This window comes from Callospermophilus lateralis, chromosome 2, assembly GCF_048772815.1.
Source record: "Callospermophilus lateralis isolate mCalLat2 chromosome 2, mCalLat2.hap1, whole genome shotgun sequence".
Lineage (NCBI taxonomy): Eukaryota > Metazoa > Chordata > Mammalia > Rodentia > Sciuridae > Callospermophilus > Callospermophilus lateralis.
This window is the reverse complement of record NC_135306.1, coordinates 149,692,248-149,715,905: the sequence shown is the minus strand read 5'-3', so window position 1 is coordinate 149,715,905 and position 23,658 is coordinate 149,692,248. Positions and strand designations below refer to the sequence as shown.

At 36.1% G+C, this 23,658-nt stretch overlaps 2 protein-coding genes across 5 annotated transcripts in view; one reads left to right on the top strand and one right to left on the bottom strand.

Annotated features, from left to right (window-relative positions):
• The window catches only part of C2cd3 (C2 domain containing 3 centriole elongation regulator), a 135,827-nt gene extending 135,072 nt beyond the window's left edge, over positions 1–755 (bottom strand). For all 4 annotated transcript variants that reach the window (XM_076846648.2, XM_076846650.2, XM_076846649.2 and 1 more), the window contains exon 1: positions 575–755. In XM_076846648.2, coding sequence (XP_076702763.2) covers positions 575–629 — 55 coding nt within the window. In that variant the 5' untranslated portion in view covers positions 630–755. The remainder of the gene's footprint in view (positions 1–574) is intronic.
• A 345-nt stretch (positions 756–1,100) lies between these two features.
• Positions 1,101–23,658, top strand: part of Ppme1 (protein phosphatase methylesterase 1) — a 58,661-nt gene continuing 36,103 nt past the window's right edge. Inside the window, exon 1 of the mRNA XM_076846647.2 lies at positions 1,101–1,348. Within this exon, the coding sequence (XP_076702762.1) occupies positions 1,248–1,348 (101 nt within the window). The 5' untranslated portion in view covers positions 1,101–1,247. The remainder of the gene's footprint in view (positions 1,349–23,658) is intronic.

Sequence of the window (23,658 nt, the reverse complement as noted above, 5' to 3'; positions counted from 1 at the left end):
CTCGCTACATATTCTTTCATCATTTCAGGTTCTTTAGGAGACCCTCGTGCCTTTACCAAATCCTACCACATTTTGTCACTCCCCACTCTGTCCTTTATATTATCTCTGGCTTGTAGCCCTTCATACTTCATCATTAACTGCTTCTCTCTTTCTTCATTCAACTAACATTAACTGAGTCCTGTTTGTTACAGTCCTGGGGGATTCAGTAATGAATAAAATGCGATCATTGTCTATTAGGATCATAAACATACTCCCGTCTCCCACTTAAGTTTCTTATAGCCCCATGTCAGCCGCCAAAACTAAGCATACATTTACCTTTGTTATCAAAAACACTGCATAATTTTATTGTTTTACCAGGACGCATTTAACCCTCATCCTACTTCATTTATCACCTCTTTTGCCTCCCACTTCAGGCTCTCTCCTTTCCATTTTCAAGAGGGTTCTCTCTTAATCTTCTGATTCCTTGGTTATTCTCTCTTCCACCCCTGATTTCCCCCTTTCCCTACAATTCTTTACGCCCCGTTTATCTATTAAGCTCGCCCTACTATGCTTTCCTCAAATTCTGACAGCTTACCTCTTTTCCTGCGCCCACCGCCGCCCCCAGGCCCCTGGCCTTTTCGTTGTTTCATGACGAGCCGAACCTCTTCACCAACTCAACTCTGGCCCCAGAAGGCAAGCTGTACCCTCCCGCCATCCCGTCCCTCGGTGCCTGCGTTCCCCGGCAACCGGCGCCGCTGGGCAGCCTGGGAGGCAGGAAGAAGCGACTCTTTCTCCAACAGCCTCCGGAAAGCAGTGGGAAGAGAAGGCGCCAAGACGCCTTCCCGCCAATAGACTACAACACCCAGGATGCTTTGCTACATTACCTCTGCGGGGTTGGAAGGGGGCACGTCCATCTGCGCAAGCGCACAGGGATACGCCCTTTGAGGACTCCATTGCCCAGCGTGCATTGCCTTTAGGAGCGCTCCTTCTTCCGGCGAGGGGTTGTCGAGTTCTCCGCTGGGGTTTGAGGAGTTCGCAGACTCCGTTACCCAGCTTCCTTTGTGGAATGGCTGTTGCGCACTTCCGGTGGAAACGCTAAGGCGAGGGGGTGGAGTTTACAGAGCCGGTGGGCGGTAGGCGGTGCTGCCGGTAGCTGGGTGCTGTCCAAAAGCGACTGGGCGTCGTTAGGAGTGAGCTGTGACCGGTTGGGCCTCACCTAGCGTGGGAAGAAGCTTCGGCACTGTTTGACTGTGTGCGGCCTCCTCTTGATGTCGGCCCTCGAAAAGAGCATGCACCTCGGCCGCCTGCCCCCTCGCCCTCCTCTACCCGGTAGCGGGGGCAGTCAGAGCGGAGCCAAGATGCGAATGGGGTACGTGACTTGTACCTCTTCTCCTTAGAGGCCAGATCCGGGCCTCTAAAAATGGGGTCTTGGCGTTTAGAGCGGCACGGGAAGGGAGGCTTAGGATAGGAGGAAATATTGGCGACGACCTGAGACGTTTCGATGGAGTAGAAGGCAGATACGAGGACTAGGGGCGGCGACAAGTGAACAGAAATTGGAGGACAGATTATATTGTTGAAGGGAGAAGGAAATGAGGGAAACATTGGAGAAGCTGAGAAAATAATTTAAAGGATGAGAGAAGCAACTCTGGAAGAAGGAATAGAGGTTGGAGGGAAGACTAGAACAGTAGCAGAGGTGGGGGTAAATCTGCCAGGGAAGATTGAGGGGAATGGGAAAAGATTGAGAGAAAAGTTGATGGTAATCGGGCTGGGGGGGTGGGGGGGTGGGGGGAACTAAGGAAAGATTTGGCGGGAGTATAAAGGCTGAGAACTGAGCTGAATGTTAGAAAGGCTGAGTACAGGGCTGGGGGTTTAACTCTATGTTAGAGAACTTGCCTGGCATGCACAAAGTCCTGGGTTCAATCCTCAGCACTGGGGGTGGGGGAGGCTGAATAAAGAACATCTGAGGCAGGACTGGAGAAAGAAAGAACTAGGGAGCAGAAGGTTCTAGAGAGAGTTCCCAGAGTGTAAGAGGCAGATTCAGGGAGTGAGGAGAGACTAGGAGATTAGGTCCCTTAAGGGAGAACTGAGAATGCTTGGGGAATAGGCCTAAGGAAAGGTAAAGAACATATACAGATCGACTTTAAAGGTAATAGGAATACACTGAGAAGCTGGGAAGAGTAGGGGAGGTGTGATGAGGGAGAGGATGGAATTTAGAGAGTGGCTGTAGGCTCTAAAGATTGAGAAATGGCTAGAAATCTGGTTCAATGAATGGAAAACCTATAGAGGTAAGGTCTTGGAAGCTTAAAGAGGAAGTTTGGGGCCGTTGTTTTTGCTAGGTGAATAGGGCTGAGGGAGGCTATATACTGATCTAAGACTCAGAATTAGTGAAGCACTGAGAGTAGCCACTTAAATATATTTTTGGAAAACGGTTTGCTAGAAAGGAAGAACTGTATTGAAGAGAAAAGCTTTGGAATTTGGTTTTTGAATGGAATGTGCTGAAGTAGGGGATATTTGGGTGTAGAAGAAAGCATGATGAGTTGAACATGGGAGAAGTAGTTGCTGTAAGCAGAAAATTGAATAGGCATTGGATTTTGAGGAATATTTATAAGAATCAGGATTCTGGGGATGACTAATTAAAGAGAAAAGGGATAGAAGGAATGCTTAAGGATGAGGTAGTTAAGAGTGCACTGAATTTAGTATTCGGGTGATGTGTTAGTAGGTATTCTGGGGAAAGGACTGTACATACTACTTTTAAAGAAGTAATGTGTTTAAAAAAACTATTAAAAAGGAGATGAGGACAGGAGATGTAGTACTGTGAAAGTTGATCATGGGAATAAAAAAAAGAGAATTCTATAAAGTAAAACAGTGGGGTGGAGGGGTGCCAGGAATGGTTGGAAAAAACAGAGAAGGAAACTAAGAATCCACATGTTTACCTGGCCATGATACATACTAGAAAATTGAGAAAATCGACAGGAGAAGATAGGTTGATGGATACATAATAGAAATTGAGGGTAGGCAGCTGACATATGAGGTAAAATGAAAATTGTTCTGGCTTTGGAAGAAAAAAAATAAAAAGGACTGGGAATTTTGAGTTAGGCTCTTGATAAATTGCTGAGGGTTTCCCTGAAGTGCTGAGGCTGGCCTTAAACTTGTAATCCTTCTGCCTCAGCATCCCTAGTCACTGGAATTAGAGGCATTTGGCATGACACCCAGCTAAAAACATTAATTTTTAAATAATATAGATGCTTCAAGTAAGTTTAACTAGAGCTCAGCTTCTCACTTTGTAAAAACAGGAAGAACTTGGAGTGGGGGGAATACCAAGGGAATATAAAAATGTCTTGGCAGAAGATTGGTTGTTAGTGACTTCTTTTTAAATAGTTGCTTTAATTTTCTTGATTTAGGTTAACTGCTTATCCTAGAAATGAAAGTTCTTTAGAAAGATATTTCCTTATCTCAATATTGTGAACAGAAGAGCAGATGTTAATGAATATTATGTGATCCTCGAGTGACTTATTTATTCTTTTCTACATCCTTATTGATATAGAGTAGTCCTTATCTAAGTTTCATGTTAATAATAAAAATAGACTTCTCCCACCCACTTTGAATTATGAAGCTGGACAAGAGGTTTGACGTCTCATTTTACCACTACATCATATAGTTAAGAAATCTGTGATTCAGAGAATTCAGGATTCTGTAAAGAGGTAGGGGAAATATCTCCTCTTAATAAATGAGAAAACTCAGATATTCTCATGTTAGGGCATCCCTGGAAGCTTAGTGGTAAAGCCACTAAGGGCTAGAACTTGGGTCTTTGATTCTGTGGCCTGTTGTTTTGGTTTCGTAGTTGTATTCCTGGGAATACTTAATGTGAGTTGCATATGTTATTCCTTTGCAAATACTCTAGAATTCAGTCTTTCTTTTTCCTTTAATCCTGATTTATGAAGTTTCACTTCCACCAGTTTCAAAGCATCCTTCACTATTTCTCTCACTTGTTTTTTCTTATTTTCCCTTCTTTTTTCCACTTCTTCATCCATCTCTTAATCTCTTTATTTTCAGGTTGGACCTGTTCCCTTAACAACCTCTTGTATACCTTACTTGTATGACTTACCACTGTTTTAAATAATCTCTTTGCTTCATTTTTCACTAAACCTTATTTAGGTGTGTTTGCATGTGGAATTTATGATTTTTCTTGAGTTTTCTCAGTATTTCCAAAGTACTTCTGGATGATGTAATGATGACAATTAGTTTTTTAAAGTTAAGTCCTGTGCCAGGCATTGTTCTAGAAACTTTATATATGTTACTTAATATACCTGCCACCCTGCGAGGTGGTAGATATTTCCCTGCATTTATAGATAAGGAAATTTAGGCTTGGAGATTAAAAGTAATCCACCCTAGTACATGTCAGAACTAGGATACAGCCAGGTTTAATCTAGAATCTGTTCCCTTTTCAGGACACCAAAACTTTATCTTGGGTAAGGTCTGAAATCCTGATGTCATTGTCCCTTAATGGATGCTTCTAGATGGTATAAAAGCATAGTGATTTTGAAGTGTATTAAAGTTTTTAGAACTACCCTAATTAAGTTGCATTTGGGATCTCTACTTGTTCTGCACTCTTGATGTGTTTAGAAGGAGTAAATAAATCACTGCTGTAGTACATAACATTACTATTGAAAAGACTATAGAATATTAAAATGATTCAACATGTTTCTGGTTTATCAGTAGTACTACTTCTTTCTGATTCTCTTACATTTCTATAATCCTTAAATTGGCATGTTCATATTAATGTCTATTTGTATTTTGTATTCTATGAGTTAAACTAGGGCAGGGTTTTTTTTTTTTTTTTTAAACATGAGAAAACTAAAATGTTCGTGACTTGTTTAAGATGATGAAATTTCTATGTAGCAGAAACAGCATTCAAACATAGGACTTCAGATTTTTATTCCATTGTTTTTCTTTCATGTTATGTCTTGGACAGCAGAATTTGGTGTTCGAATGACATAGATCAAAGTTTAAAGCCCATCATAAGTATTTACATTGGTAAAGCCATTTACCCTTTTATAGTGTGCTTTCTTATTTCTAAAACGGGCATGCCTCTGCTTACCATTCAGTGCTATGAGAATGAAGTAAATACATGAAAAACAAAGTTTTGACACATAAGCTCTTAAGGAATGATAACAGGTAGATTATTATATATTGAGAACTGTGAGGAAGATTTTTATAAGGTAGAAGTTTTCCGGTTCTTATAATGTCAGCCTCTGGTTTTTTTTTTTGTTGTTGTTGTTGTTGTTTTTTTGAGGTAGAGCAAAATGTTGTCCAAGTAATCCTCTGTCTCCCCAGTAGCTGGGACTATAGATGCACTAACGTAGTTTTTTTCTTTCCCTGAATATGTATTTTTATTCATATCTGATTAGTCTTTCATCAAACTTTTAAAATTTGTTATGGATATCAGGCCTCTTATGAAGACTTTAATGACCTATTCACACAGAGAAATAAAGGGCAAAGTGAATTGCTTTGCTTAAAAATCACAGATTGAGTTACTGAAAGAATCATATTCCAGTTGTTCTATTTTTGTTATTTTTATTAAAATTCATTTAAATAGAAGTTATAATTCATGTACCATAGAATTCATGCTTTTAAAATGTGCATTTCAAAGGATGAGGATGTAGGTCAATGATAGAGCACATGCTTAGCTGTACCAAGTACTGGGTTTGATCCCCAGCACAGGGAAAAAAAAAAAAAAAGTACAATTTAGTGTTTTGTTTGGTTTGGTTTTGTATATTCAACAGGTTGTACAATGATCACCAATAACTCTAAAACATTATCATTGTGCCATAAAGAATCTTCATCCTGGTGGTACACACCTGTAATCCAAGCGACTTGGGAGGCTAAGACAAGAGGATCACAAGTTTGAGGCCAGCCTCAGCAACTTAGTGAGACCCTGTCTCAAGATAAAAGATAAAAAGGGTTGGTGATATAGTTCAGTGGTAAAGTGTCCCTAGGTTAGATTCCCCAGTACAAAAAAAAAATTAAAAAAAAGAAACCTCACATATTAACAGTTACTCTGCCCTCCCCTACCCTCTGGAACCATTAATCTGCTTTCTGTCTCTATATATGTGCCTATTCTGAACCTTTTAAATATAAATCCTACAGTGTATGATCTTTTATGACTGGTTCTTTTACTTGGCATAATGTTTTCAAGATTCATCTATGTTGTAGCATGTGTCAGTACTTCACTCTTTTTTATGGTCTAATTTGTTCTGTTGTATAGATTATAACTCACTTAATTTACACATTTAGCAATTTGTAGACACTTGGATTGCTTCCAGTTTTTCACTATTACAAGTAATATTGCCATGAATGTTTACATGCACATCTTTGTGTGGAAATAATGTTTGAATTTATCCTGGGTAGATACCTGAGAACAGAATTGTTGGGTCATATGTAAATTATATGTAAATTATTTTTTATGAAACTGCCAAACTATTTTCGAAGTGGCTCTTTGAAGCTTTTTATGATTAGGGTTATTCCTCTTTAAAAGGGTTGAAAAAAAGATTTTCCCAGTTGCTTTTTTACTTTGGTTTTGGTTTTTTTTTCCATGTAAAGGTTTTGTTTTTAAATTTAATTGTTTTAATATATTTATCTAGCATATATTCTGGATTTTGAGTCACCAAGAGGTGTTTTCTTCTTTCAGGTTCTAAAGGAATTTATATATTTCTTTTCCTGCCAAGACCTGTGTGACTTCTTTTTTCTACCTCCATTTGAAGTTTATTTTGATGTGCAAAGTGAGGAACAGATCCAATTTTATCTTTATCCACAGGCTATCCAGCTTTTAACACTGTTTATTAAAAAGTCCTTTTCTCATGTGAATTTCACTTCAATAAAAAATAATTCTTTCCCTCACTGATTAAATGACATTTTTATCATATATCAAGTTTCCACATAGATTTGGATTTTTAAATGAAATTTCCTTTTTAGTCAAGCCCATTTATTTATGTGTCTTTATACTTGTAATTAGAGAGGCTTTTAATAATATGCTTTAATAGGTAGTAGAGGTAGCTTCCCCCTCAGTCTTTTTTAGGATTTTCCTGGTTCTTCTTACTCATTTAATTTTTTTTCTTCTTCTTGGTACTGGGAATTGAACCCAGGAGCACTGTATCACCCCAAGCCCTTTTTTATTTTGAGAGAGGGTTCATTAAGTTGTTTAGGACCTTACTAAGTTGATCAGACTGGCTTCAAACTTTTGATCCTCTTGCTTCAACATCACCAGTTGCTGGAATTATAGGTGTGCACCACCTGCTTGGCTTATTCATTTAATTCTTATCTAATTCTTTCTAATCAACTAAATTAATTCCAGAAAAAAAGTCAGTTTTATTGGAATTCACTAAATTTGTAAATTAATTTATAATAAACATTTTTAATGATGTTGAGTCTTCCTTGAGGAAATATGTTATATTATAACTTGTATGAATCTCTCTTAAAGGAAAAATATTTCAGGCTCAAGTATTGACGTAAGTTATATTTAACATAATGTTACTTGTGATATACTACTTTTATTGTGATATACTACTTATTTACTAGATAAGCTGCTCACAAGGAGATCATTAGCATCACAGGGTATGTTAAACAGATATTTACAACACTTGAGCTCACTGCAATAACAACAGTAAGTGGCCACAAAGTTACTACAGTAGAACAGTGTGTTCTATACCCTTTTAAAAGGGTGATTCACTTATATCCCACATTTAGATGTTCCAAATACAGTATTGATTACCAATCTCAAGCTCATACTACTGGTGTATTTTGAAGATTGAATAAAAAATTATGTTGAATATTCAAATGATTCCAAACACAGTAGAAGACAAGTTAGTCACTTTTCAACATTCCTCTCTACACGTCCTTTATTATGGATTTTTTTCCAGGTGGAAGTGGAAATCCAGTCTGCCACTGACAAGCCATGTCAGTTGTTAAGCCAGAACTCTGATCAGTTATTTTTCTTTTTCTGGGCCCTACAGTCGTGGTGTAGTAAAAAGAACACTTGGCAACAGACATACTTGAGTTTGTTTTTTGTTTTTATAGTGCTGGGCATTGAACCCAAAGCCTCATGCATAACTAGGCAAGTGCTCTACTACTGAGCTATATCCGCAGCCCCATACTTGAATTTAAATCCAAGCTCCGTTCTTACCAAAAGTGGCTCTGGGCAAGTTGTTTTATGTCTCTGAGCCACCCTTAAAATAGAAATGCTTGTCTTTCAGAGTTTAAAACCCTTACTGACATATAATGAACACCTATTTGTTTCCTTTCATAAAGCTATGGGTAGGATGATTTCTAATAGCTTGATTCAAGATATGTGTGATTTTTAGAAGTCTGCTGCTTTAATAATATGTTATCACTAGTAATGAACACTCCAAACCTACCACAACTCCCAGCCAGCCATCTGGTTGCCTTCTTTCCATTCTCTTTAAAGTACTACTAATGAGGACATTTCAAAAGCAGTGGTGCCTTGATTTAAACGGCTGGCTGCAATTAAGCTTCAGTATTCAGCCTCTATACTACAAGATTCATAGTCTAGAGATTTAATGACAACAGTGACTAGTAGTCTTACTGTGTAGTTCATGACTCATCAATAACTTTCTTAGCAGACTTAGCAGCCTAGTAGATGTTGAAGTATATTAGGCCTATTTAATTTGTTTTGTTATTGTTGTTTTTGGTGCTTGGGGATTTGAATCCAGGGCCTCATGCATGGCAGGCAAGCACTTGTACCACTGAGTCACATCCCTAGTCCTAGGCCTATTTAATTTGATGTTTACTTAAAAATGTGTGTGTTAATATTTATTTATGTGTGGAGTGGGGTACTGGGGATTACATGCAGGGACTTGCTTATACTAGGCAAGCAATCTATCATTGAGGTACATTCTCAGCCCTTATAATTTTTTTTTATTTTGAGACAGGGTCTTACCAAATTGCCCAGACTGTCTTGAGCTTGATCCTCCTGCCTCAGCCTCCCAAGTTGCTGGGATTTGTGTGCATCACTATGTCCAGCATACAACTGTGCTTCTTTTTTAAAAAATTATTTTTTATTAATGTTTTTGTAGAGTTACTGGGGACTGAACTCGGGGGCACTTGACCACTAAGCCATATCTCCTGTATTCTGTGCAGAGACAGGGTCTCACTGAGTTGCTTAGTGCCTCACTTTTGCTGAGGCTGGCTTTGAACTTGAAATCCACCTTCCTCAGCCTCCCCAGCCAATGGGATTACAGGCATGCACCACTGCACCTGGCAACTTATATTTCTTATTCCTTGTTTTCTCAGGGTAAAATTTACTCTGTTTTTTCTTCCCCTTCTTCCCTCCTTTCTTTCCTTAGTAGCTGGTCATATGATTTTGTCGGTTGGTCATTATCTCCTAGTAGGCATCATCATATACAATATGAACAGCACATATTCTATGCTCCCTAGTCCTCTGTGGATATAACATTTACCCCACCAACTTATAATTATTAGCCAACTCTCTGCTTCTCAAGATTGAGCTTCTTTAGGATAGGAATGTTGTTTGTATTTTCCTGGTGCTTAGTATGCTGGTTTTCAAGTGCTGATCAAATGAGAAACCCAGCTCATGGACCTAATAGCCTCATTCTTTAACCTTATTTCCTAACCAGTTCCTTTAAGATGGCATAACTAGACTTTTAATACCTTTCTTCATAAAGCTTGTTACACTTCATAGAATAATAGAATTTCTAATTTATTTCAATACCAGCATTTACATAAAAGACATTGTGAATGCTTACAAACTAGCTTCATTTTAAAGGATTAAGTTGTTCTACCCTTGCCTGATTTATCTCCTATTTTCTAAGTACAGACTATTTTCCAAGGAGGTGGTCACACACTGGTGACTCCACCAATTATAGGGACCAGAGCAAGCGGTGTGTTTTCCAAGGGTAGCATTAAAAGCTCTCTATAGTTATTTCCAGGCACTATAAATTACCCAATTCACAATTTTAAAAAAGTGTTTCGTTGCTATGGATTGAAACCAGGTCATTATGCATGGTAAGCATGTGCCTACCATTAACCTACACCCCCAGCCCATCAAAATATTTTTTTTCACATGCCAGTTGCCAAGTTTATTTTCCTTGCAATGGTTGGTCATTATCTCGTAGTAGGCATCATCATATACAGTATGAACAGCACATACTCTATGCTCCCTAGTCCTTCTTTTTCTTCACTTTTTCAAGTTCTATCCGTTTTTAAAACTCATGAAACTCTTTCAGACTACTATAGCCCATTTATTTTCTCTTTCCCTTTTTAGTACCTAAAACACTTCTGTTATTTGTACTAAATTGCTGATTTTTGTATGTTACTGCTTAGTATTGCAGTTTTTATTGTTTTGTCAAACTTATCTGTGAAAAATTTTATGCACATTTATTATTTCTCCAATAAAATTACGACTCCTGGAGTGCAAGGGTTTTGTATTTCTTTGTGTCTTCTATATAAGCACAAATAAATGTTTTTTATAAAATGTTGATTTGATGGACATTTCAAATGGGTCCTGAGGCTGTTCTAGGTTAGTCTAGCCTGCTCTGATCTTCTATTTTCTTTTTATTGGTTTTTATTTTTTGTGGTACCTATCATTTATACCAGTGATCAGAAAACTTTTTTCTGTGTGGAGCTAGGCAGTAAGTATTTTAGGCTTTGCAGATCACATATAATCTCTGTTGCAGGTACTCAATTCTGCTGTTGTCGAGTGAAAATAAACAGTCACAGGCAAGCAGTAATATATCAATTGATATTGTATGAAGTTGTATGGCTGTTAGTCTGTAACTGAGTTCCAACAGTATTTGTAGCCAATGAAATTTGAATTTCACGTCATTTTCTTAGTTGTTTTTATTAAACAGCTTATTTAAATTGGAATCCAAAAAACTTCATATCTTTATCACATAATTTTCACTTCATTAATTAGTTTTTTTCCCCAACACCAACTTGCCCAAATCTTTAAAAATTTCAAAATCATTCTCAACTCATGGGGCTTACAAAAATTGATAGTGGTCTGGACTTGCCCATAGGCCTTGGTTTGCCCACTCCACTACTAGTTCTGTACTTTTTCTGTCTTGTAGGAGAAAGAAGATAGATTTTAAAATCAACAAACTGGATTCCCTTCCTGGTTTCACTCCTTAACAAATAACTGATGCTTAACCATGGAGCCACATTCTCAGCCCACTTTATTTTTTATTTTGAGACAGTGTCCTACTAAGTAGTTTAGGGCCTCACTAAGTTGCTGAGGCTGGCTTTGAACTTGTGATCTTCCTACCTCAGCTCCCCTACTTGTTGGGATTAAAGGAGTTCACCATCTCATTAGGTTTAACATTTTCTTAATGTAGTTTTGAGGAGAAAATGAAATGGTGTATGTGTGGTGGAATTATTTAAGTTGTAAGGTGTGATGTAATGGAAACTTCTAAGATGCATTTCTTTTCATATTTAAAATGATGGTGGCCAAGCCTGAACACCCACCTGTAATCCCAAGTTGACTTGAGAGGTTGAGGTGGAAGTATCACGGGTTCAAGGCCTTAGCAACTTAGTGAGACCTTGGCTCAAAATAAAAATTAAAAAGGGGATATAACTCAGTGGTAAAGCACCAGTACCAAAAAAATTAAAAATCTTAAATAAGTAAAAATAAAATGATAGTGTTTTAACAGTGCTGTTGATCCGGTGACAAGTCCTATGATTCTCATTGCCTGTATGTGAATGAACACCAAAACCAGTATCAAAACTTTCCAGATAGGTGTTGATAACTTGAGAGAGGTGTTTAGTCAGATGATTTAAGCAGTGAGTGTTAAAAGTAAGATAACTTTACATAATTATAAAGCCAGCATATGGGCTGGTATTTAGTTTTAGGAAACACTACATCACCAATGTTCTTATGTGGCACAGAGAACTATATTGGTAAGAGTGATTCAGAAGAGAGTAGGACTTTAATATGAAAAACTTTGTCAGGAATACCTTAATTATTTTATCTCGTAAAAAATGGAAAAAAGGAAACTTTTACACTAGTAAGTGATGTATGATTAATCAGTTTAAGTATAAATGAACTCATATAAAAATGAATTATTTTATATAAAAATATAAGAATTCTGAGTGAAAAATATTGTGTCATACTTTATCTTATAGTTGATGGTACTTTGTATAGACAGTATTTCATATATTCTGCTAGCAACAACATTGTGATCTACCTGTTTAGTCTTCCTTAATTTAATTGTAAACTCCTTTGTATTTTATTTACCTGCCCCCAAACAGCATATAGGAGCTCAATTAACATTTGTTGAGTGAATGAATATCACTTAGATAAAATGGAAACATGACATTTTTTCAATAGTTTAGACTTATTCACCCTGAATTTAATAGGGAAGTAAATGGGAAGGAGGAGCTATAGATTTGGTGAACATAGAAATGAGATTAAAAATTGTGATTATTGACAAGCTGTAAAAATGAACTTGTGCTCTATTTATATTCCCCTATGATTTAGTATTTATAAACCTCTGTTCTTATTATTTTAAGAAAATATAAAGTGTAGAAAAAAGAAAACATAAGAAAAAGACAAAAAAGAAAATATAGTTCAGGTTCTTGTAAAGTACCTAGCATATATACATGCCCTGCTTGTTTCATTTAATCTTTCTCATCCTTTTAGTTAAACCACCTTTTCCTTAAACATGAGAATCATGGTTGTGCTGGTGTAGTGGCATGCTTATAATCCCAGCAACTCAGGAGGCAGAAGCAGGAGGATCACAAATTCTGGGCCAGCCTCCACAACTTAGCAGGACTCTGTTTCAAAATTTAAAAAAAAATTTTTTTTTTTTAAAGGAATGGGGATGTAGCTCAATGGTAAAGCACCCCTGGGTTTAATCCCCAGGTCCCCCAGGCCCAAAATAAGAATTGTGGTTCAAGATGTATTTAAAAATTTAAATTCACTTGAATTTCATATTTATCTAAATGGCATTGTATCATATTATGGATAAGTAGGCTGGGAGCAGAGCTACCCAGAGAATTTACCAATATATCATTATACTGTTAGGAGAATTTTTAGTATTCATAACCTACTACTTTAAAAACTTTTGAATACAAACAAATCCATTTTTAAGATGGAGAATCTGTATATTAACATTTTTCACAGTTAATTGGAAATTGTTATTTCTATATTGTTAATTAAAGAGAGTTTGTACTTTTGCCCATTCCCTATACAAGTCAGTGTTTAATAGGAGTGGTACTTTGGGACTGGGGGTATAGCCCAGTGGTAGAGAGCTTGTTTTGCATGCTGAAGGCCCTAAGTTTCATCCCTAGTGTTACTTTAAATAAAGAAATAAAATACTCCTTTGAATTTTTATACCATTTGGTTTAACAGAGTTTTCACACCAGATATCATCTTTATGACTTCTTCCTTGACCAGTTCTTCAACTGGATATCATCTATGAACTCTTGTGACTTACTGTTGTTATAACTGTGGTATACAATGACTACTTACCTTCCCTGTCCTCAAATGAATTGAGGCAGAGTCCAAGTTTAAATTTCCCCCCCTCTCTCTTTTTCTTTAATGTGTGTGGTATTGTGATTTAACCCAGGGCCTCACACTTGCTAGCACTGAGCTACATCCCCAGTCCCCCATATAATTTTTTTTAGGACAAATTTTAATCAATAGAAACTTCTGGCCTGCTTATTTCCCTAGTACCAGGTAAGTATATCAAGGCCTGCCATTTAGAGCATACTAAAATGTCTCTTTAATTGAACGGGAATAAGCACTTAATTTATTATCTGCTTATACAGTGTAAGTAAGTTATGATTGGAAGGAAGTTCAAAAACAATTACCCTAAAGATATTTGCTCCTTGCCTTTAAAATATGTCTTTTATTGTAGATCATCAGAGCATGTAGAAGAGTCTGAGGAGGTGGTTATATGACTATTGATCTGACATACATTTCACCAGAGACTTCTGTATGGACTTTTAAATTCTGAATCCAAACCTACTTTCTATTATGTCAGAATAGTAGCTAATATAGATTCTGATTACTGGGTAAAGCCACATATGTTGATTATAAGGGTAAACAATACAATTAGTACTTATAAAACATCAAAAAGCTTTGTCTGCCTTTTTGCTTTCATCAGTGCTATCAAAAGTGGCTATTTTTTTATATTTGAGCTCAGATCATTTTAGAAAAGTTGTCATATATATTTGTCTTTGTGTGTGTGTGTGTAATCTTGTTGTGTTGACCAGACTGATCTTAAACTCTTAACTGAAGTGATCCTTCCTCATCCTCCTTAGTAACTGGGACTACTGGGAATTGACACCTTGCCTGGCTTATTTTTTTAAATTAGGGCTAATGCTAGCCTTTACAGAGGGGAAAATGACATGGTATTTGTTTGGAATCATTATTTAAGTTGTAAGACCATGTAGTAGAAAAAATTATTTCCTGTATCTCATCAGTTCTTAAGACATTTCAAGAACAAGCCTAAGAACAATAGAATTGGAACATTTCCTAAAATTCACATCAGCCCATATGCTGGCTTTATAATTATGTAAAGCTATCTTACTTTTGACACTTACTGCTTAACTCATCTAACTGAACCCTTCTTCTCCTCATGATGATTTAGCTCTTGGTGGTTAAAAGAGCATTTCACATTTATCTCCAAGATTTTCTCTCAAGTTGTCAACACATATCTGGATAGTTTTGATACTGGTTTTGGTTTTCACTCACATACAGGCAATGAGAATCAATTTAGAACCATTACCTGACCAACAGCATTGTTAGGACACTATAATTTTAAATATAGAAAGAAATGTGTCTTAGAATTGATGAGATATAGTAAATAAGTTTCTGTTATATCACTTTACAATTTAAATAATGCTTCCTTCTACACATGCACAGTTTCATTTTCTCCTCAAAACACTCTAAGGCTTTTATTATCCACTTGTTAAGAACATAATGTCAAGCTGGTATCAGTTATTTGTTAAGGAGTGAAGTCATGAAGGGAATCATAGCCTGTTGAAAAGGATATACCTTTTTTTTCCCTCTTTACTTTTAGTTTTTTAGGAAAAGAAGGCAACAACTATTTGTTCTCCTGGTGGGTTACTAGTGGAAATAAAATTAGGCATTTTTTTTTCTTAGTCAAAGAATTCTGGTATAACATTACAGCTGTTTTTCTTACGCTGTCGCAATTTGTCTATGTATTTTAAGCAAAGTATATTTTTGTGTGATCTGACTCAGCAGGTTGGAATTTCCCATGGATTAAGTATCTTATGTGAAAATGATTTTAAGTGAAGTAAAATTTCATTTATTTGCTTGAAACCACATCTTGTAAGTACCCTGGTTCTAAATATCCTGTCCTGTCTAATGCAGGACATTCTATGAAATGCTATTTCCATTTTTGGATTTTGTTGTATTCACTTATGAGATGATTTAACATACTTACTAATGGCCAACATAGAAAAGTAATAGGAATAGGATTTAAGATATTTTTCAAGTGTATGATAAATCAGTATTTAATTAAGTTGGAATGTTTTAAAAAGGCCTCCTGTGTTCTCTCTTGGAATGATATCAGATACACTTGAGATATACTTCCTTCTCTTTTCATGTTCCTGCTCCCTCCTGACATTATCTTTATAGTTGTAAAAATGGACTTTTTTCTTAGCCTCTCTGGTGCTCAAGTTTGTTACAAGGGTCCTCTACCAATTATTCTACATACAGCACCCACCTCTTCCTAGGCATTTCTGGATGTTCATTGCCAGCTTTAATGTTTTCAAGAATGAAGAACTTAATGTTATTTTGAGTTTAGTATTTAGAACTGATCCAAGGAAGTGACCCCAAAAGTCAGATTTTTAAACTCAGCTAAGTTTTTATTGTTTTGGATAAGTTATTTAATATCCCTTGACCTAAGTTTTCTCATTTTCAAACAGGGAAAATAATAACTACCCCAGAGGGTTTTTGTAGAAGTTAATTCATTTTTCTATATTTACTTCCTAAACTTCATCATATTATAATAATTTGGAAAAAGAAATAAAACCAAAAAGACATAGAAGAGGAGGAAAAATGATATATCATCAAAATTTAGTAAAATAGGAAGTAAGTTGAAGAATATTAACTCAGATAGCAGAGAAGTAAAAGCTGAAAACTACTTGGAGGAGAATGGAAATGCAAGCTTATCCATATCACAAGGTTTAGGAATTATAGATGCTAAGTACCTCTAAAAGGGTGCCCCCCATATTTCTTGTTAGTATATTATAGATGTACATAATGGTGGGATTCATGGTTACATATTGGTACATGCACACAATATAACAATATAATTTGCCAATATCAATCTTCATTATTTCCCCTTTCCCTCTCCTCCTAGTTTCTATCCTCTATTCTCCTGATCTCCATTTGATTTTCATGTGATGCCCCCCACTTACTCGCTCCCACCTTTTTTTTTCATTCTCCTATCATACATACTGAATAGAAAAGTCAAAGTTTAATCAATATCTCTGCTGTTTTTTTGAAATAACACAAAGACTTTACAGAACCTACGCAAGTGGAATAATAGCACCTTGAAGACACTAAGGTACTACCCTAAGACCTGTGAATATATTTGTTTGTTTTGTTTTATTTGTTTTAACAAGGTGGAGGGGGATTAAAGTTGCTTATCAGTTGTCCTTAAAATAAATAAATATCCTGAATTTTCTGGATGGATGCTAAGTAGTTTCTAGTGTCTTTTAAAGAAGAAGGAGGCAGAAGAGCAGGTCAGAATCTGAGAGAGATTTGAAGATTCTGCTACTTGTTTTTAGAAGTGGAAGAAGGACCTACAAGCCAAGTAGTACAGGCTTCCTCTAGACACTGGAAATTGCATTTAGATCTCTCATTCTGGGCATTACAGGAACTCATTGCTTCTAAGTTGGTTTTTGCTTGTAAACTTAGACATAGCTAGCAATTAGGACAAAAAGATCATAAGTATATACTCATGTTCAATTCAGATTTAAGATTATAGGGTTGTTTACTACTTTGATTTTATTTATTTTTTTCTGTTTAAATCTTTATTAGGGTTTACTCTTTTTTTATTAGTTGCTCAAGACAATACAATGATCTCGACATATATTTGATTCAAATGGGGTATGAATTCTTATTTTTCCACGTGTACAGATTGCAGAATCACATTGGTTATACAGCCATACTAGTGTCTGTTGTATTCTGCTGCCCTTCCTATCCCCTCCTCCCCTCTCCTCCCCACCCATCACCTCTCTCTACCCAATCTACTGTTACACATTTCTCTCTCTTACAATCTTGGTAATCTTGGTTTCTAATGACATTAATCCAGCTACCTACTTGTTTTATCCAAATACATATGTATATCATGTTTCAAATAATGAATTTTACTACCAGTAAAAACAACCAACAATATTACTGAATACTAGTTTAAGATTTCTCCCAGGTTTCTTTTTCCTTATCCCACCAGAGATGTGCAGTCAAATAATTGTGTTTTAAAGTCACTTGGAATAATTTCTACTGTATTGTTACTTATTCCCTTTTTTCTTAGTGGTTGTGATTGAGTTTTTTCAGATTGCTTAACTTCTTATTTTTAGAAGTGGAAGAAGGACCTACAAGTCAAGTAATTAATACAGGCAGCCTGTTATTTAAATAGCTCCAAAGAAAAGTTATTTAAATAATTCCAAAATTGAAATTATTTAACAATGTATTCAGAAAAGCCTGGTTTCTGCTTTTCCCTTTCACTGCCTCACAAGTAACCATTTTTGTTAGTTTTTGATTTCTTCTTGCACTTTTTTAAAAAAGTTCAAATATTTATATTTCCTCCTTTTATAAAAGATAATAGAATACATAGTGTTCTACATATTGCTCTTTTAAAACCTGATCATTTCTTATCAGTACACTAGATCTTTCTCATTCTCCACCCCCACCCCAACTGTGTAGTAGTCTGTTGTGTGGATATAACAGTGTTTTCAACCCATCTCTCTTGATAGCCATTGTTTTTTGTTGTTGTTGTTGTTGTTTTCCTATTCTTTTCTACTTCTGGTGCTGAAATGAACAAACTTATCCTTATGTCCTTTAGTATTTTTGGCAACTAGGGGTTGCTTTAATTGTTTTTAAACTTCTGCAGTTTTACCATAATGTAAAATTATGATTGAGGGGGCAGAGGGGGAGCTGGGGTTGTGGCTCAGTGGTAGAGCACTCACCTAGCATGCATGGAACACTGGGTTTGATCCTCAGCACCACATTAAAAAAAAAAGGTTAAAAAAAATGATTTATTGGATTTCATGAATCTGTAGTTACAATGTAATATCAGTTCTGAAAATTTCAGCATATTACCTCTTCAAATATTACTTTTATTCCATCCTCTTAATTCCTTTTGGAACTCAAATTGACATATGTAAGTCTTATTTACTCACCTGTTTATATTTCTTAGCTTCTTGTATATTTTCCATCTTTTTTTTTGGTTTCAGGGATTGAACTCGGGGGCACTCAATCACTGAGTCATTTCCCAGCCCTATTTTGTATTTTATTTATAGACAGGATCTCACTGAGTTGCTTAGCACTTCAACGTTGCGAGACTGGCTTTGAACTCCCGAGCCTCCTGTTACAGGCATTTGCCACTGCGCCTGTGCCCAGACTGATATTTCACATCTTTTGTTTCTGTGTTGTATTCTAGATATCTAGATATGTCTGAACAAATTACTGTTGGCTCTCCCCTTCTGCAGTTTCCTTATCCACAGATTCAAGTAATTTTAGGTGGAAAATATTTGGGGAGAAAATTGTGTCTGTACTGAACATGTACAGTCTTTTTTCATTATTCCCTTTAGAATACAGTATGACAACTATTTGTGTAGCATTTACATTGTATTCTGAATTATAAGTAATATAGAGGTGATTTAAAGTACAATGGGGACTGGGATGTGGCTCAGTGGTAGAGCACTTGCCTAGCATGTGTGAGGCACTGAGTTTGATCTTCAGCACCACATAAAAATAAATTTAAAAAATAAAGTTATTGTGTCCATCTACAACTAAAAGAAATATTAAAATATATGGGATACAAATACTGTACCATTTTATGTAAAGGCCTTGAGCATCTGAGGATTTTGTTGACTATGTAGGGTCCTGAAACCGTCCCCCAAGGACTCTGAAGGACAACAGGAATCTGTGATTTACCCCTAGCTCTACATGGTCTGTTAAACTTGATCACTTATTTTTAAATTTTAATCATTTGTAATTTAAAGCTATATGTATTTCAGATTCCTGTTTATTTTAATGTATTAAGCAGTTACTTTGTGATAATTTCAGTGTGGGAAATCTTTATAGGTTTGTTTCCTCATGTGTTTTATGCTTTTTGATTGTGTGGCAGTCACTTGCCTTGGAGTTTTATCTTTATTTGGTAGTCCTGGGCCCTAGAATGAAGGTCACTTGTCATCACTTCTTATAGTCGAGGAAATTGAGGCAGATTAACATGCTAAAGTTCACAAAACTTATACATGAAATTTAAACAAAGATGATCTAACTTCATAACCCATGTTATTGTCCTTAAAACTATGGGTTAACTCTCTCCTTGCACAGTATTATGAAGACTGCATATAGGGCTGGGGATATAGCTCAATTGGTAGAGTGCTTGCCGTGCATGCACAAGGCCCTGGGTTCGAGCCCCAGCACCACAAAAAGAAAAAAAGAAAGAAATGACTAAAATTTTTAAAAGTGCATATTTTTTGGTAATTATTTATTCTAATTGTTATACATGATGGCAGAATGCAATTCGTGTCATATTACACATATAGAACACAGTTTTTCAAGTCACTGTACACAAAGTATTTTCACACCATTTATGTCTTCATACATGTACTCTGGGTAATGATGTCTAACTCATTCCACCATCATTCCTACCCCTTCCTCCCTCCCTTCCCCACCCTCCCCTTTGCTCTAAAGTTCCTCCTTTCCTCCCATGCCCCCCCCCACCAATTGCCATTGTGAGTCAGCATCCTCATATCAAAGAAAATATTTGACCTTTGGTTTTTTGGGATTGGTTTACTTCACTTAGCATTATATTCTCCAGTTCCATCCATTTACCTGCAGATGCCATAATTTTGTTCTCTTTTAATGCTGAGTAGTGTTCCATTGTGTATGTATAACAAAGTTTCCCTATCCATTCATCTACTGAAGAGCATCTGGTTGGTTCCACAATTTAGCTATTGTGAATTGTGCTGCTATAAATATTGATGTGGCTGTGTCCCTGTAGAATGCTTTTTTTAAGTCCTCTGGGTATAAACTGAGTGGGGTAACTAGGTCAAATGGTGGTTCCATTCCCAGTTTTCCAAGGAATCTCCATACTGCTTTTCATATTGGCTGCACCGATTTGTAGTCCCACCAACAATGTATGAGTGTGCACCTTTTTCCCAACATCCTTGCCAACACTTATTTGTATACTTATTTGTTTTGTTTATTACTTTGTATTGTTTCTATTGTTAATAGCAGCCATTCTGACTGGAGTGAGATGAAATCTTAGAGTAGTTTTGATTCGCATTTCTCTAATTGCTAGAGATGTTGAACATTTTTTCATATGTTTGTTGATTGATTGTATATCCTCTTCTGAGAAGTGTCTGTTCATGTCCTTGGCCCATTTGTTGATTGGTTTTTGTTTTGGTTTTTTTTGTTTGTTTGCTTTTTAATATTTATTTTTTAGTGTTTGGCGGACACAACATCTTTGTCTGTATGTGGTGCTGAGGATCGAACCCGGGCCGCACGCATGCCAGGCGAGCGTGCTACCGCTTGAGCCACATCCCCAGCCCCTGGTTTTTGGTTTTTTGATGTTAAGGTTTTTGAGTGCTTCATATATCCTAGAGATTAGTGCTCTATCTGATGTGTTTGTGGTAAAAATTTGCTCCCATTCTGTAGGCTCTCTATTCACCTCACTAATTATTTCTTTTGCTAAGAAGAAGCTTTTTAGTGTGAATCCATCCCATTTATTGATTCTTGGTTTTAATTCTTTTTTTAATATTTAATTGATTTTATTTTTTTAAATAAATGACAATGGAATGCATTACAATTCTTATTACACATATAGAGCACAATTTTTCATATCTCTGTTTGTATATAAAGTATGTTCACACCAATTCATGTCTTCATACCTGTATTTTGGTTAATGATATCTATCACATTCCACCATCATTGCTAACCCCCTGCCCCCTCCCTTACCCTTCCACCCCTCTACCCTATCTAAAGTTTGTCTATTCCTCCCATGCTCCCCCTCCCTACCCCATTATGGATCAGTCACCTTATATCAGAGAAAACATTCAGCATTTATTTTGGGGGGATTTGCTAACTTAGCATTATCTTCTCCAACTCCATCCATTTACCTGCATATGCCATGATTTTATTGCTGAGTAATATTCCATTGTGTATATATGCCACATTTTTTAATCCATTCATCTACTGAGGGGCATCTAGGTTGGTTCCACAGTTTAGCTATTGTGAATTGTGCTGCTATAAACATTGATGTGGCTGAGTCCCTATAGTATGCTGTTTTTTAAGTCCTTTGGATATAGACTGAGGAGTGGGATAGCTGGGTCAAATGGTAGTTCCATTCCCAGTTTTCCAAGGAATCTCCATACTGCTTTCCATATTGGCTGTACCAATATGGCACTCATACGAGTGTGCCTTTTTCCCCACATCCTCACCAACACTTATTGTTGTTTGTATTCATAATAGCTGCCATTCTGACTGGAGTGAGATGATATCTTAGAGTAGTTTTGATTTACATTTCTCTAATTGTGAGAGATGATGAACATTTTTTCATATATTTATTAATTGATTGTTTATCCTCTTCAGAGAAGTGTCTGTTCATGTGCTTGGCTCATTTATCCATTGGGTTATTTGGTTTTTTTGGTGCTTAGCTTTTTGAGTTCTTTATATACCCTAGAGATTAGTGCTCTATCTGATATGTGAAGGGTAAAAATTTGCTCCCAAGATGTAGGCTCTCTGTTCACCTCACAGATTGTTTCTTTTGCTGAGAAGAAACTTTTTAGTTTGAGGCCATCCCATTTATTGATTCTTGGTTTTAATTCTTGTTAAGGTTTTAAGTCTTGTTAAGGAAGTTGGGCCTAATCTGATATGATGGAGATTTGGGCCTACTTTTTCTTCCATTAGGTGTAAGGTCTCTGGTTTAATTCTCATGTCCTTGATCCACTTTGAGTTGAATTTTGTGCATGGTGAGAGATGGAGGTTTAATTTCATTTATTACATGTGGATTTTCAGTTTTCCCAGCACCTTTTGTTGAAGAGGCTATCTTTTCTCCAATGTACGTTTTTGGCACCTTTGTCCAATATAAGATAACTGTAGTTATATGGGTTAGTCTCTGTGTCCTCTATTCTGCACCGTTGGTATACAGGTCTATTTTGGTGCAAATACCATGTTTTTTTTTTTTTGATACTTAAACTATGTAGTATAGTTTAAGGTCTGGTATAGTGATGCCACCTGCTTCACTCTTCTTGCTAAGGATTGCTTTGGCTATTTTGGGTCTCTTATTTTTCCAGGTGAATTTCATGATGATTGCTTTTTCTATTTCTATGAGGAATGACATTGGGATTTTGATTGGGATTTCATCGAATTTGTATAGTGCTTTTGGTAGTATGGTCATTTTGACAATATTAATTCTGCCTATCCAAGAACAAATTAAATCTTTCCATCTTCTAAGGTCTTTTTTAATTTCTTTCTTTAGTTTGCTGAAGTTTTCATTTTAGAGGTCTTTCACCTCTTTCATTGAGTTTATTCCCAAGTATTTTATTTTATTTTATTGAGGCTATTGTAAATGGGGTTGTTTCCTAATTTCTCTTTAAGAAAATTTGTCACTGATGTACAGAAAAGCCTTTGATTTATGGGTGTTAATTTTATATTTTGCTACTTTGCTGAATTCATTTATTAGTTCTAGAAGTTTTCTGGTGAAATATTTTTGGGTCTTCTAGGTATAGAATCATATCCTTGGCAAATAATGATAATTTGAGTTCTTCTTTTCCTGTCCGTATCCCTTTAATTTCTTTCATCTCTCTGATTGCTCTTGCTAGAGTTTCAAGAACTGTGTTAAATAGAAGTGGTGAAAGAGGACATTCCTGTCTTGTTCCAGTTTTTAGAGGGAATGCTTTCAATTTGTCTCCATCTAGAATGATGTTGGCCTGGGGCTTAGCATGGATAGTCTTTACAATGTTGAGATATGTTCCTGATATCCCTAGTTTTTCTAGGTTAGGAACATGAAGGAATCTATATTTTATCAATTGCTGTCTCTGCATCTATTGAGATGATCATATGATTTTTATCTTTGAATCTGTTGATGTGATGAATTACATTTATTTATTTCCGTATGTTGAACCAACCTTGCATCCCGGGGATGAATCCTACTTGATGATGGTGCATTATCTTCTTGATACGTTTTTGTATTCGATTTTCCAGAATTTTATTGAGAATTTTTGCATCTGTATTCATTAGAGATATTGATCTGAAGTTTTCTTTCTTTGATGGGTCTTTATAGGTGTGCCTCTCTCCAGAACTCCAGGCTACAATTACATATAGTTTTAATGAAAAGTTTCTAATTTGGGTGAGGTCCAAATTCTTAAGCTTTTGCTTTTATCACTTCTGTTGTTGGTGTTGGATCTAAAAATTGTTGCTTAACCCTTATTAGCATAAGT